The 15548-nt window shown below is 35.3% G+C and overlaps 1 protein-coding gene across 2 annotated transcripts; it reads right to left on the bottom strand.

The window, feature by feature from the left end:
• Window positions 1-5160: 5160 nt before the first annotated feature.
• Window positions 5161-11879, bottom strand: LOC147391160 (acid beta-fructofuranosidase-like). Of its 2 annotated transcripts, XM_086458148.1 has the most exons (7): window positions 11459-11879; window positions 11303-11311; window positions 7840-8696; window positions 6784-6945; window positions 6453-6688; window positions 6225-6312; window positions 5161-5541 (listed from the first exon to the last, which is right to left on the bottom strand). In XM_086458148.1, the coding sequence occupies exons 1-7, from the start codon at window positions 11853-11855 to the stop codon at window positions 5338-5340; spliced, it is 1953 nt and encodes a 650-aa protein (XP_086314274.1). In that variant the 5' UTR covers window positions 11856-11879; the 3' UTR covers window positions 5161-5337. The 2 variants fall into 2 exon arrangements, with proteins under 2 accessions (XP_086314274.1, XP_086314275.1); XM_086458149.1 differs by lacking the exon at window positions 11303-11311.
• Window positions 11880-15548: the final 3669 nt, after the last annotated feature.

The raw sequence follows: 15548 nt of genomic DNA, 5'->3' as shown, positions 1-15548 counted from the left end.
AGAATTCTATATTTTTGAAAACAAATTATAAGTTTTTGTTAAAATCCTAAATGCAATTTTCACAATCTACGGTTATCAATAGAAATTGAGAGTCCTTATAAATCTCTATGCAATATAATTAAAGCGTTTGCACGGAAATCAAGATGGATTAGATGTCGAGGCTGCTGATTTTTTAATCTGGCCTGGTGGTTTCGAAGATCTTAATGTTGTTGTCCTTTCTTCCTTCTGCGATGAAAGACAATTTGGCCCCAAAATGGATGAAATCCAAGGTTTAAAAATCGAAACCCTTGTATCACATACGGTTGATTTTCAATGAAATGAGGCGAAATAGAAGAGAAAACAAAAATAAATTGGGTGAGTTTTGCAGAGGTCGAGGCTGCGGACGTTTTTCCCTTCTACTTCGGAAGTTGACGACGATCTGTTCGCAACGAATCTAAGATTGAACTTTGAAAAAAATCAATTTTTTTTCATTAAAATCTCTTGGTTGGTTTTGGACGATTTAAAATGATGATGAATAGTACATTCGTTTAAAAAATTATTTATATAAGTTTTGGGACAAAATTAGTATTTTACCTATTATTTCGTTTGACGATAACTTGATCGTCTGAACTCCAAAAATGACGAATAAATACTCTATTTTGTATAATTTTTTATTCCGGATCTAATGGTGTAGTCAAATTCTACAAATTATGTATCTAACAAAATTTTAATTTTTCGATCTGATGAGACCCTAAAATTGAAGTCGTTTTTATTTTTGACGATAATTCGACTTTTTGAGCTCCAAAAATGACAAGTAAATAGTCCATTTTCTATAATTTTTCGTTACGAATCCAATGGTGTGATCAAATTTTTAAAATTCTTACTCTATAAAAAAATCATTATTTTAGCCTGGTCTGACTCAAAAATCGAGCATTTTGCAACTTTTCTGTTCAGATCCGCATTTGAATGTACTTACGGGCTAAAGTATATTTTTTTTCACCATTTTGAATCCAATGGTGAGGTCAGATTTCATGAAAAATAATCAGAAAAATCATAAAGTTTTACCCTAAGTCCCACTTTTAGAATTTTCTCAAAATTTCACTATTTATTTTTCCTTTAGATACGAATCGAAAACTCGGGGTTTTACACATACCTTGCAATTATCTCTATCGATAATTAAATCTGAATCGTATAAAAATCACAATTCTGGACTCCTGAATCTTCACCTTAGATATCCGAAATTTTAATACACCGAGTACTTATGGGTGACTTAACAATTAAAACAGTTAAAGAAATCTAAGAGATTATAGAGAATGAATTATTATTGCTTAAGTTGTTATTTTTCGAATAGGTAAATGCCCTAGTTATACGAGTTCGATATTGAGAATTAAGTTCTCTTTTATAAATACTTTAGAAACTGATATTATTTAATAAACAAAATCCCTTACATGTATGCACATGAAAAATGTGATTTCATAAAAGGAAGAGACAGATTCTTGCTATAATTCGAATGCAATTTATTTAATGAAGAATTTGCATGGATGCATGAATGAGGTTTTTGTATTTATAATAAAAGATTACAACCAATTATATTTAATAAGAAACTTAATGAGTGAATACATGCACAAGTTATTTTAATAACGTGAATAAATTTCTCTTATAAATTTGTATTCATTAATAATGAGGTTTTACATTTATTTTTAGAAAATTATCTCGTACAAATGCCTGGATTTAGTTTTTTTATTTTTATTTTATTTTATGGAATAATCTGAATTGTTACCCATGTATTACTTTTAATGAGAGACATGCAAAAGGCCTTTCATATATTCTATTATTATAATATATATATTTTGTAATTTTTAACCTTAACTAACTATCAAGGCAATATTAAATAACTATATTTCTTATTCTTCTTTATGAGAAAACTCCCACATGCATAAATAAATATAGGCTCTAGGGTGGAATCTCCTGAGGATATGTACCTATACCCCAGCGCTATCTCTCAAACATATCATGCCATTGTACTATGTCCCATAACCGATACACAGTATATTGGAAAAATAAATCAACTCACACATGTAATCACATTGTTATCCTTCCACAAAACAATGTTCTATGTCCCCAGTGGTATCTCGCAAACATTATCACGCCATTGTATTATGTCCTATAAACGATACACGGTAAATTGGAAAAATAATTCAAACCACGCATGTAATCACATTGTTTTCCTTCCACATAACTCAAGTATCTTATTAGATCATCAAGATCGTGTAGATCATTAAGAGTTTTCCCACCATCTTAACCATTTAATATATAATAGACGACACAAAAATATTTTAAAATTATTTTCAAAATATATATAATATTTTCAAAAATCATTTGATCAAAATCTCGCCGACCAACATCTTTATTTATTCATCCAAATATTAAAATGATTCAAGATGTGGGAAGTCATGGAGATGGCCATTCTATGGAATCCTATATTGATATCATCATGATATTCTCATGAGATCAACTAAATCCCCAAAACGTCTAGTATATTGGTCATTGAAGGCCTCCAACTTTGGACGAATCAAAGGATCATAATTAAAGTTCATAGAATTTCATATAATTCTTAGGTCAAAGGCTTAGTGTGAATACACAGAAAAATCATCAAGAACTTCATTTAATGAGGCAAAATTATGTGACCAATCACATATCTAGTGGGAGAAAATGAAGATTATCTTCTATACAATTTTCCAATATGTGCCACCACATATTCACATGCCAATGGGACTACCTAGCCTAGGTGGATAAATTCGAATCCATTGAAAGGATCATCATGCATGTGAGAGCCATAAAAAATGTGTCATCCCTAAACTCATTTCCTAGCCCTGGTCAAAATCCGAGGTTTACAAAGATCTGGAATTTTTTAGATTACCTCCATAGATCTACTATAATCCAAAATCACCTACAATGTTGGCTCGAGGCAAAACATGCATATCTAATGAATTTTAAAACTAGTTACCCATAATACATAATGATCGCATAATCATGTTATTTTTATTATAAATTTTGGGCAATACAAAATATGATCAAGCCTTACTTAGTTCATGGATTAAAAATAAAATAGTCTCAAAATACAGTTGACTTATATGGGCACAAAAATACTAACATAGGGTCCTTCTCATATTCATTCAAAGAGTGGTTCTTAGTATTTCTTGACTTTTATTGATGGTTTTTCAAGAAAGGCGTGGGTGTACATTTTGAAACACAAGCTTGATATCTTTGTTAACTTTAAACAGTGGAAGACCATGATTGAGAAGTAGACATATAACAAGATAAACGTCTCAGAATTGATTTAGAGTTTTGTTCAAGTGATTTTGATACATTCTGCAAGTATGCAGGAATTGTGAGGCCTCACAGGGTTGCGAAAACACGACAATAGAATGTTGTTGCACAATGCATGAACATGACTCTTCTAGAAAGGGCTCGGTGAGTGCTTTCCAATGCTGGACTATTTAAGGATTTTTGGCCTAAAGCAATCTCCATAGCTTACTACTTTGTGAATCAGTCTCCATCACCTGCAATTGAAAGTAAGACTCCTGAGGCATGGTCTGACGTTCCTGCTGATAACACTTATTTGAGAGTTTTTTGGTGCCCTGCTTATGTTCATGTAAATGAAGATATTGGAACCTAAAGCTAAAACAAGCATATTTTTCGGTTATGCATCCGGGGTTAAGGGATATAGATTTTAGCAGAGATATTACTTTTGACTAATCTGTTACATCTTACCTGAGAAAGGAGTGTGTGGATACAGGTAAAGACTGAGATGTTAGTAAACAGGTGGAGCTAGACTATGATGTTTCAGGGAAAATGCAGCGTGACACTACAATTCAGTCTATTGATGAAGAGGTGCAAGATCTTTGTCAGGTGGAAAAGGCACACAGCAGCAGTTGCAGTACAACATTGCTACTGGGAGACACAGGAGAGAGACCAGACCAGCTCAGAGATATGCTTATGCAAATTTAGTTGCTTATGCATTGTCTGTGACAGGATTTATCGAGTCCTAGAGCCTTCCACATAACATTAAGTTGTTATAGGTAGTGATTCTGCCAAGTGAGTTGTTACTTGAATGAGGAGATGTAATCTCTCCATAAGAACAAGACTTGGGAGCTAGTGAAACTACCTAAGGGTAAGAGAGTTGTTGGTAGCAAGTGGGTCTTCAAGAGTAGTAAGGAATCCCAGGCGTTGAAGATGCAAGATATAAGGAACGCTTAGTAGAAAAGGGCTATAGTCAGAAAAAGGGTGTCGACTTCAATGATGTATTCTCTCTAGTTGTAAAACATATCTCTATTCATGTGTTTCTAGCCATAGTTGCTTTACTTTATATGGAGCTATAGCAGTTAGATGTGACAATATGTTAGAGGAGCATATTTATATGCATCAGAAAGAGGAGTTTAATGTTTCAGGTCAAAAAGACTGTATGTTTGTTAAAAAGTCATTATATGGTTTGAAACAATCACCTATAGGAGAAGGTCTGTGACAGATTATGTCTTCGTTCTCTCATGTTGTGTTGTTGGTTGGAAGGTGATGTTACATAAGCAGATTATATGGCGGTGATTGGGGTAGTGAAGGAGGCTAATTAGTTGAGAGGCTTACTTAGTGAACTGAGCTTAGAACAAGTTTTACTGTTGTTCAATGTGATAGCCATAGCACCACTCATTTGACAAAAAATCAAATATGTCATGAAAGACCTAAGCAGATTGATGTCAGATATCATTTCATTCAAGAGATACTAGGTCAAGGAAAAAATCATAGCAAAGAAGATCGCTACAACAGATTACAACAGATATCCAGCAGACATGATGACCAAGCCCATTCTTGCGCTCAAGTTCGAGCATTGCTTGGACTTGATTTTGCAGTGCTAGATGCCCTTAGGGGCTTTTGTGGAGAAGATGAAAGGTGTTTTTGCTATAGGCTTGATGGAATTCAAGCCAAGGTGGAGAAAAATTGTGGTGAATGTCTTGAATTTGACCATGTATCTGACCTGTCTTCAGATGGGTGTTAAACAAATAGTTGGACCATTAGGGTTTTTGATATAAAGCCTCTCTTTTTTTTCACGTTTCTGTTAAGTGAAGTGGTCCATTGTGTGTTCTATGGATTTGCTGCAACAGACACTAACGGATAAAAAGGCATAGCTAATAATTTAACCCTCTTCACAAATCTTCAAAAGAAAGATACAATAGATATCACGAATGGGCATACCTACAAATGGAATGGTAGGCCAACATAAAAATGGAATGATAACATTGAATTAATGCAATGGGGTCTCCAAAAGCCGAATAATGAATGGGTACATGCTGCTCTTATTACAGCTTAAACTGTAGGGAGTGTGTAGGGTTGAATGAAAGCTGAATTCATTTGCCATATCTTTACTGAAGTGGCAGTAATGCTGGCTCCAGTAGCATTGTTGAAGAGAAACAACCTGGCTGCGCCGTCTATTGCTTCTGTTGGGTACACTCGAGATGTGATGCAAGTCCGCCCGCCTTGAGCAAAGGCTTCAACTATTGAGTGATCAACCTGTATAACCATCCATTGCCGCTTAGAATCAATTTAATCTAATATAAATCAAAACTTAATTTGGGTTGAGGGGATGTATAGGCTATTCCTAGAAAAATGAATTTTAAACCAACACCATTTGGCAAGACTCATAATTGGTGTTTGTAAAATCAACCATTTCCCCTAATAAGTAGGTCCTCCTTTGGTGCAACTCTTGTTCCAATTGAACTATTTCTATGGACTCAAATCAAAGAGAATTGCAATTGTGACATTTATTGTTTCAGGGAAGTGCTTCCAGAAGTTTGTGGTGGAACTTTCAGTGAAAATTAGTTTTTGTGTACATTAACTTGATTTTGTTTTGGCATTTTGGTCATTAGCTTAAAATTCCAAAAATTGTATTTTGACCAATAACTTAAATATAATGCAATTTTTTTCAGAAATTTTTTTTACTGCAAAAGCCATAATCCAAAAGATGGTCTAGATAGCTCCAACTTTTAGCCTGCCTTTGAATGTTGACTTCTGCAGAAATGAAGAAGCCGAGCATGTATACCTCAAAATATAATTCAAGTCTGAGAAGAGTTTATGTGTGTGGTGAGCTAAAAACCGTGCCTGATAAGCAAACCCAGAAGCAACCTAAAGAAATCATAATAAAGGATGCTCTATAAAGATCTTCGATCTACTGAAATCAAGTTGTTTTTACTTACCAGTATCCTCACAGAAAAATTTTCGCCATCAGGAACTGGAACTGTGCTCCCATAAATTTGTTTTCCGACGTCAATGGCCTTAGAAGACCTGCAGTAAACACAATTTCCCATTATAACATGAAGATTAGGATCCCTAAAGATACATTAACTATAAAACACATAACAAAAACCGCTGAGTGGTCTTTGGAAAATTGCAGGAAGAACATAAATTGAAGAAAAGAAACATGCCTAGATTCATCAGTGCAGAAGAAAGTCTTGAGATGGCCATCCGTTCCCTTAGAAATGTAAAAGTACACAGCCGTCTGCTCTGAACGGCTCTCATCCGCAAGTATCAGCAGACCAAATGGTCCCAAGGCACCTCTTCCAGCAGCCCCATTGCTTGTGCTGCAGTTATACCCCACATCAGCTTCCATTGTTGTTCTCAAAGCCTTCTCGTCCACCTCAAACTCAGCCGTTATGTCTAACTGTCACAATAATGGTACAAAACACTTTGTAAGCGTAAGCCTCAACGGTGGTTAGGCAATGGTACGGGGAGCTTTAAGAAGAGACTTGCATATACCTTTGTGGCTGTACCAATGTCGAGCGGCAAAACTGATCCGGCTTCAACCTCTAACTTGTCAAAATCTTTATTACTCAGTCTCAAGCTCTCCACCTCCTCCACAGGCCACTGAAGCAAATTGTTCTTGGTCTTCTTGTCGAATGACACCACCCTTGGAATGCTCTGGAGAACACAATAAGCACTGATATGAGACGTCTTGATTCTAGTTGGCACCTGAACAGGACCATATATATATATATATGGGTCCCGTTCAGCACCAAACATTTTGGCCAACATTTTAGCCAACCATTTTTGTCCTACATGAGTTAGAGGTTTCGGAATGGGCTGATTTTTGGTGAGGATGATCTCTACGGTGAGGAGATCATCCTCACCAAAAATCAGCCCATTCCAAAACTTCTAGCCCCATGTTTACAAGTTGAAAAATCATGGACCGTCCCTTTTTTGTAAACCATTTTTGATGGGGTTAGAAGTTTTGGAATGGGCTGATTTTTGGTGATGATGATCTCCTCACCATAGAGATCATCATCACCAAAAATCAGCCCATTCCAAAACTTCTAACCCATGTTTTGAAAAATGTTTTGCCAAAATGTTTGGTGCTGAACATTTCCCTATATATATATATATTTGCTTTTTTTCTTTTCCATAACATGGTGCTCTCTGAATCATCCAACAAAATGATACAGAGGATCCACTCCCATCAAAATAGGGGGTCGCGTGAGAAATATAGTATTTTTGGTTTCAAGAGAGTGATACTCAAAAGGGTAATTCAGATTTCAGGGTTTTGAAGGTTTGAGAAAGGTATTGGGAGAAATCTCGAGCTGTAATGTATTTCTCAAGGATATGAAACTCTGACATCATCCATGGACGTAGGAGAGGAGCTGCCCCAACCATGTAAATCTTGCTGTATTTTTTATTAGTTATATAAGTTATATACCCAGGGAGGAGGGTTGAAGCCCCAATCCTATGTGGCACATCGTCGAGTGGGGTATCAACCCACCTCCTTTGGTGTATACGATCTGGAGTCATCTTCATATTTAAAAGGAAAGGCAATATTACCTGAACAGATGCCCATCCTTTGGCAATGTCAGCATACTCGCTGTCAGTCTCCCCAATCCAACCCCATAAAATCCTCCTCTGCTTGTTCTGATCATAAAAAGTCTTTGACGCATAGTACTTGCCATAATCATACCGCATTCCAATTCCAACATCTAACTCAGGATTATCTGGTGTCCACACATCATTCTCAAGATCATAAGTGCCAAGTGCATAGTAATCGTGTTTGTCGTCATCAAGACTAGCCTTGAGCACATGCTTTATGCTAGGACCATTGGCCGAAGTGTCAAGTCCACCCTCCCCAGCTGTCGAGACAGGATAGAAGTCGATACACTCCCACATGCCCGTAGTAGGAACTGCATGTAGCAACCCATCTAAGAGTTTGTAGTTGATGAAGTCCGATGTTTCGTATACAAGTGATATGCCAGTAGTGTTAACCTTTGATCCAATTGTGATCCTCCAATTTCCATTTGGTGAAAGCCACGCTGTGGTTGGGTCACGGAAGTCCTTAATTCCAATGCCAGGTGGTGGGACTAGAACCGGGTTGCCCGAGTACTTGACCCATTTTACAAGAAGCGGGTCAGATGGGTCGGCAGGGTAGGCGACATTTTGTACTTGCACAGACTCATTGGTTGATCCAGTGTAGAGCATTACGAGAGAACCATCGGGTAGGGTTGTGGCCGACCCAGTCCAAACACCGTTGATGTCATACCAATTATCGGATACCATGGCCAAAGGTAGGTGAAGCCAGTGAATCAGGTTCTTGGATACCGCGTGTCCCCATACTATGTTTCCCCATACTGCCCCATCCGGGTTGTACTGGTAGAATAGGTGGTACCAACCCTTGTAGAACAATGGACCTGCAACATTTTTCAAGTTCACATCAAGGCCATAGCATTTGAGAAGAAGAAATTTTCTTTTCTCTTCTAAATTTTTAGCAAATAATGGGGAAAGTGGGTTTTCTTGGCAAACTATGTACTATTAACCATTGGATGGCTTTAGAAATTTGTGTGTACGGAAATTCAGGTATGTAGTCTGGAATTCACTTTCATGGGAATAGAAAATCCTCAGGAAATGAATGTCTTGGGAAACTGAATTCCACAACGTGACTTCACCAAGGAAAATATATATATAAAAAAAAAAAAAGAGTTGGATCTTTGCCTATAGTTTAAAAACTCATCGAGTCGACATGAAACTGGTCAAGGTGACTCAACTTGATTGGATTTCAAATTATATAATCCCAAAAAATTCGATGGAAGCAACTCGTCAAGTCAACTTGTCTGACTCAATTCAAAAAATGAACTAGGTTAGGTTATAAACTTGATGGAGTAAATTTGTGGGCCATTTAAAATTTTACTATATTTTTCTTGTAAATTATTGATTTTACTCGCTGGATATCTGAATGGAGTTTTTATTTTTAAACTATTACTTTGGAGAGTAAATGGATCTACGAGGAAAATTTGTGAATCTCAAGAGTTATCATTTGAAAAAACTACAACTCAATAAAAACAATTTAGAAAATTTACCAAAATGGAACACAAACTTGGATTAATTCCCAAAACAGAACAATATACAAACTTATTTTTAAACATGGTAAAAAAAATTATGAACATTAAATTGACAATTTTTTATATAAAAAATTGCCTTTGACATGAGATCAAAATTTATTTTTGTACATTATTAAAAGAATCCCATTCACATAACATTATTTTTATAAAAAAAATTACTTAATGTCAACAAGATCCTCTTGACTTGAGATCATAATTTATTTTTGTACATTGTTAAAATGACCACATTGACACAACATTTAAAAAAAAAAAAAAACAAACAAAAAAAATGTTCCATAGCAACAAAATCCTCTTGACATGAGATCAAATTTATTTTTTTGCACAGTGAAAAGAACATTTTTTTGAAAAAAAATAAAAAGGGTATTTTTGATATAAAAAATTATCAATTTGATGTTCATATATTTTTTTAACCGTTATAGTAAAAAAAATAAAAACAGTAAATTACTGTTTTTGGAATTAAGTTCAATAGTGTTCTTTTTTGTGAATTATTCGATTTTGAGTGCATGTTTTGGTAAATTTGCCTTAATCTGATCCATTTGATTACTGAGCTTATAAAAGTGCTCCCCAAAATATCAAAAATAAAAAATGGTAATTGAACTTTATGGGCAAACAAGGACCACGTGTGAAAAAATGTTGTAATTTAATTACCAAAATTTATCAATCAAGATGATTAATGTTAGGTGACCACACTTTCATGTTGTCGGCCTAAAAAGGTCATAGAGTTGGGAAACATTTCCCCAAAAATTAATCCACAACTCAGTCATCAAATAAAAAAGGGTGATTTTAGACATACCACTCAGCCTTTTGTTCAATATTAGAGATACCCCTGAGTTTTCAAACTGATGGGATGCCCCTTGATCAATTAATGCCCTCACCTTCAACCTCTAACTCAAAACCCATTTTCACTTATAAGCAATTATTTTCAATTTTTTTCTTATCATTAAGATTCCATGTGAAAGAACAAGAGGGATTTTTGGAAATGTAAATCAGAGGATCAAGACAAGGTTGTGGTTGTTGATGTGTAACAACAACAACCTCATATAAGTCTAATATGACTCTTATAACCTTATTTCCTATACTATCTTCTTCAACTTCAAGATAGACACATTTTATTGAATAGACCCTCTGAAGACTGAGGTCTATTATTATAGGTCATTTCATATATCTCAGTCAAAGAAATGTCAACTTCAAGACGCATGGAGGATGTATCTGATATTGATCAAAATGTGGATTGGAGTGTCTAAATCACCCCCAATGAAAAACTACATAAATATTCTCTAGATTCACACAACATAACATTTGTCTAAAAAGTGTGCCACGTACTGGAAAATGAAATCCGGAAGTTGGATAGCTAACCCTCACCCAGGACTAGCAGATCATCATTCCATGCCAAAAAAATAAAAATAAAAAAAAATTCTGATGATTTTGATTATAAAAAAAATTTTCATTTACGTAATAAAAAAATTAAAAAAAAAAAAAAAAAAAACTTTTACATAAACGAATACAATTCCTAGGTAGATGGAATGACACAAACGTGACAAAATTAATGTGGTGGTGCATATAGATGTTTTTTACTCATCTCACAGAAAAGCATCTACAATAACACCACATCATTTTTGTCTCGGTTTGTGTCATGGAGCACGACTCATTTCATTATTATGTGAATGGATGGATATTAAGAGAAAAAAAAAATGAATTTTTATAGAAATTCTATTTAGCACACCAAATTTTACTTATAACACATCAATCTGATCTGAATTTTAAACGAGAACAACCAATTTAATTCCAAAAAGAATTGGCTTGTTTTGAAAAACAAAGTTGATGTGCCAATAAAATCTCCGAATTTTTATATCTTCACCCTTCATAAATTATAAGGAGAGAGAGAGACAGAATCTTACCGTTTGGATCTGAAGCAGATTCCCCCATCACAGCAATCATAAGATCAGGGAAATTGGATCAGAATCTCGAGATTAGAAACATTTACATTAAAATTAAAAATTAAAAAAAGCAATATTAAACCAACAGAGTAATAAAAATTTAAGATAGTTACGTACCATTCATCCAATTCTTTTCAGGTTGAAAATGGAAAGCAGTTCTTTGCCAAGATAACATGACATTAGTCCATGGATACGAAACTCCGTTAACGTTAAATAATCTAAACGATTTCTCCGAAACCCCATCAGATACTCCTCGTGAGGGCGATACAGTCGACGACGGTGGTTTAACGGCATCTAAGACAACTGGATTTTCGGATCTATGGTTTCCAATTAATAATGTAATCAGACATAGAAACAAAATCCCAGAAAAGGTGTAGAAGATGCTCTTTTTTAACGCTGTCAAGCGATTTAACGGAAAATTTCCTTGCTGGCCTGTCTGGTCTGGCAGAGCAGCGTAAGAATATGGGATGGTGCCCTCAACGTCTGAAACGGTTCGTAAGGGGTTGATCTCCATTATGGAGAGAGAGAGAGAGAGAGAGAGAGAGAGATGGTGAGGGCTTAAATAGGGGGCCGAGGGTATGATGGGATGCGTTGGAGTTGTCAGATGATTAGGTGGTGGGTCACGTTGGGTTTCACTCTTTTACCTCTCTTACACGGGAGTTTTAGTTTAATGCGAACCCTTTCGCATCAAACTATGAATAAAGCCGTAAAAAAAAAACGACGTGGCGAGAGATAAAGTTTATAAAAATCTATGTTATTTGGTTTGTGCTCGGCTGTAAAGAGAGAATTTCGTGGAAGGGATGTACATCACGGATTCTAATCTATGTTATTAATCATTAAAAAAAAAAAGGATAAATTACAGACCCCTATATTTTGGCATAATTTCATTTTGATCCCTAATATTTTGATAACTGCACTTACCTCCCCTTTCACTGAAAGGGTTGAAATTTAGATGTTATTTTATTATATTTACCCTCTTATTTTGTGTTATTTTTATTAGAAAAAAATAAAATTTAGAACTATAAAGGGAAATAAATGCATGAATCTTTTAAAGAAAATCAAAATTTTCTCAAATTGATTTTAATTTAGAACTCAAACCTCTCAACGAGCTCGCATTACCACTTGGCATCATCTTCATGCATACATGCATCATGTCATGCTCAACCTTGTCCATAATCCACTCTAATTTCTTACTCACTCTCATGAACCAACCCGAGTCCATTACCCATTAACCGATCTATCACCCATACCACAACCAAAGTCCACTTCTTAACCCAACTTAAGCCCAAGCCAAAGTCCACATTCTAACCCAAAATCAAGTTCATTATCTAAGTCCATAATCAAGTCCACTCTCAAATCTCAAAGTCCATAACCCAAGTCCATTCTAAGCCTAACACCAAGCCCACTCTCTCACATCCCCTCAAAAGGTGACATATGTTGATCTTCCATCTCAACACCCAATGCATTATATAATTGGATAGTCAACTCTCCTTTGTGAAAATTCAAGAATGCCCTTCTCAAAAAGGTAGTTAAACCAAAAAGGTTATTTGGTTTTTGATAATAATTCATAAAGTTGATAGAACTTCCAATGATACCCTCAAAAAGTAGGAATCTTCAAGTACATACATGGAACCTCCCATTAGTTCATTTCAAAAATATACATCCACCCTTGTTTTATGAGTTATTTACAAATGAACTAAGGTATATTTTTCACCTACTATTTCACTTTTACACATGTTACTCCCTTACTCATCCTCTCAAAAGTACTTTTGTTTTCTCATTAGTCCATTTCAAAAATATACATCCACCCTTCCTTTATGAGTTATTTACAAATGAATCAAAGTCTACTTTTCACCTACCACTTCACATTTACACATGTCAGTCCTTTATTCACCCTTCCAAAAGTGTTTTTTGTTCTCTAACTTCTATTTACAAAAAAATCAAAGATCAAATAATGTTTTTTGGGTTTATTCACAAATGTCATTTTTACCCTCATACAAATGAAAAATACAAAATAAATAACATAAACCTCATGTTCATTCTCTTTATTTTTAGGGTTGGACCACTTTATCCCAAATTTTTTTTCAAAAACTCTATAAATAACCTCATTTTCTATAAACAATTCATACTCTAAAGCCCCTATTTCTCTATCCTAAACTCTTCCCAAATTTCTATTTACCTTAACCTTCCCTCAATCCAAGCTTCTACTCAAGTACTTTTACCAACCCTTCAACCTTGAATCAACAAAATCCCCACTCATTCTCTCATCTTCTAACCTCCAGCTCACTTAACCCTCAACCATATTGTTCAATTCTCAAGTTCACTTATCAAAGATCAAGGTCATTTAAGCATCAAGAGACAAGGTAGGTGTAATATAGGTTGATTATTTAATTAACATCCTTTACTTCTAACCCTCCACTTGTACTTTTTTTTTATAGAAATCCCTTAGGATGTAATGCACACCCTCTCCTACCTCCGGTAGGTTGGCCCAAGATTCGATCGAAAGGGTGGGGGTTGAAGTGATCTTTTCCTTAATCTCCCGCATCATATTGTACACAATGCACACACACTCACTTATGCATGACAATGATGAAGAGATGTGTCACCCTTTTAATGGGGTAAAATTCTAAGTTTCTAGCCATGCATATATACATCAAGGTTATGGCTTCAAGGGAACTCCATCACGAAGTCTCTCTAAAAGCTCAAATCAACATTCATATTGTAGATACCCAAATTTGACCGGGCCCTCGATGCAAAATGCCCTAAAATCAATAAAAATCGGAATGGGCCCCAAAGCCTAAACCTTCAAATTTCTCTTGTTTTCAATAAAAAGCTCAAGGCCTTACTCACGTGGCCCACGGACCAAAAAACCACCTTATCATTCCCTTATACCTCTTAACCCATCTCAACCTTAATCCATTTCTCTCAACCTTTCACTTTAAACTATCCAAACCCCTATCCATTACTATACACAAGCCCAACCTATCACCTAAGCCCAATTATTCCTCAATCCAATACTATACTCAAGCCCAACCTATTACCTAAGCCCAATTATTCCTCAACTCAATCCAAGCCAACATAAACCCAATTCTCAACCCATCCCTACATTACTCCAAATCAACTCAACCCAACACTATCCTACCTAAGTCCAATCATTTTATTCAAACACAAGCCCATTGACTTCTCAACTCAATGCCATCCCCAACCCAATATTATACCTACCTAATTCATTACCCAAGCCCAACTCTCAACCCAACCCAATATCATAACCCATCAACATGATCATAAAGGTGGGACACAAGTCACCACCTCAACTCACCTCCCTCATCCGACTACCTATACCATCACCTTTTTCCTAAATATCATCTACTTACACCTCCAACCCATACCTCCCCTTAACCTACCCTCATCATTCCCTATAAACCTTCATTCTTTCAAATCAAACACTTACAACCTACACCTTCCCCTAACTTACCCTCATCATTCTTTGTAAACCTTCATTCTCTCAAATCAAAGACTTACAACCTACACCTCCCCCATAACCTACCAACATCATTCCTTATAACCTTCATTCTCTTAAATCGAACACCTCCAACCTATACCTCCCCCTAACCTACCCTTATCAAACCCACACCCCTCCTCTCAAATCAAACACTCATTTTCTCCCATTAACTCATCTAAACCTTTAATCTCCACACATCTTGACACATGTCTATAGACACCTCATTTTTCCACTCGTCTAATTAATCAACTCGTTAATCCGATTACGACAGTTGCTAATAATGAATGGTTATTCCAATGCTCTGTTTGTTACCAAATATGTTTCAAAAATTTGGATGAGGTATCTCAAGCAAACAAAACTGTAGAAACCATGCTACACTAGGAAAATGTGTCCCAAAAATATAGAAATCATTATTTTTCAAGTAAAAAGAAGCTTCACGATAAAAATTACTAAAAAATGATCAAATTATCAAAATACCCCTAACATCAAAATATCCCTAGAGCCTACATTACGCTTAGGAAAACCCTTTCAAACACATAAAACAATAAATCGAAATCAAATAAATCATTTTACCAATTTTCACAAAATTTGATAAAATTATGAAAATGCCCCTCATAAAGTTCATGATCATTTCGCACAATTTTTTTTTATAAATGACACAAAACAATATTCACATTGAATTCCTTACGAAAAATCAATTCCAAA

Source organism: Akebia trifoliata, chromosome 11 (genome assembly GCF_017979445.1).
Source record: "Akebia trifoliata isolate Shusen 1 chromosome 11, ASM1797944v1, whole genome shotgun sequence".
In the NCBI taxonomy this organism is placed as follows: domain Eukaryota; kingdom Viridiplantae; phylum Streptophyta; class Magnoliopsida; order Ranunculales; family Lardizabalaceae; genus Akebia; species Akebia trifoliata.
The sequence above is the reverse complement of the archived record's forward strand: the minus strand, read 5'-3'. Positions and strand labels throughout refer to the sequence as shown.

Coding starts and splice junctions, on each gene's coding strand:
- LOC147391160 (XM_086458148.1), bottom strand. CDS start 11,855: ATGGAGATCAACCCCTTACGAACCGTTTCAGACGTTGAGGGCACCATC. Junction 6,689..6,783: donor ACATTGGTACAGCCACAAAG/GTATATGCAAGT, acceptor TTATTGTGACAG/TTAGACATAACGGCTGAGTT. Junction 5,542..6,224: donor ATTTTTCTGTGAGGATACTG/GTAAGTAAAAAC, acceptor ATGGTTATACAG/GTTGATCACTCAATAGTTGA.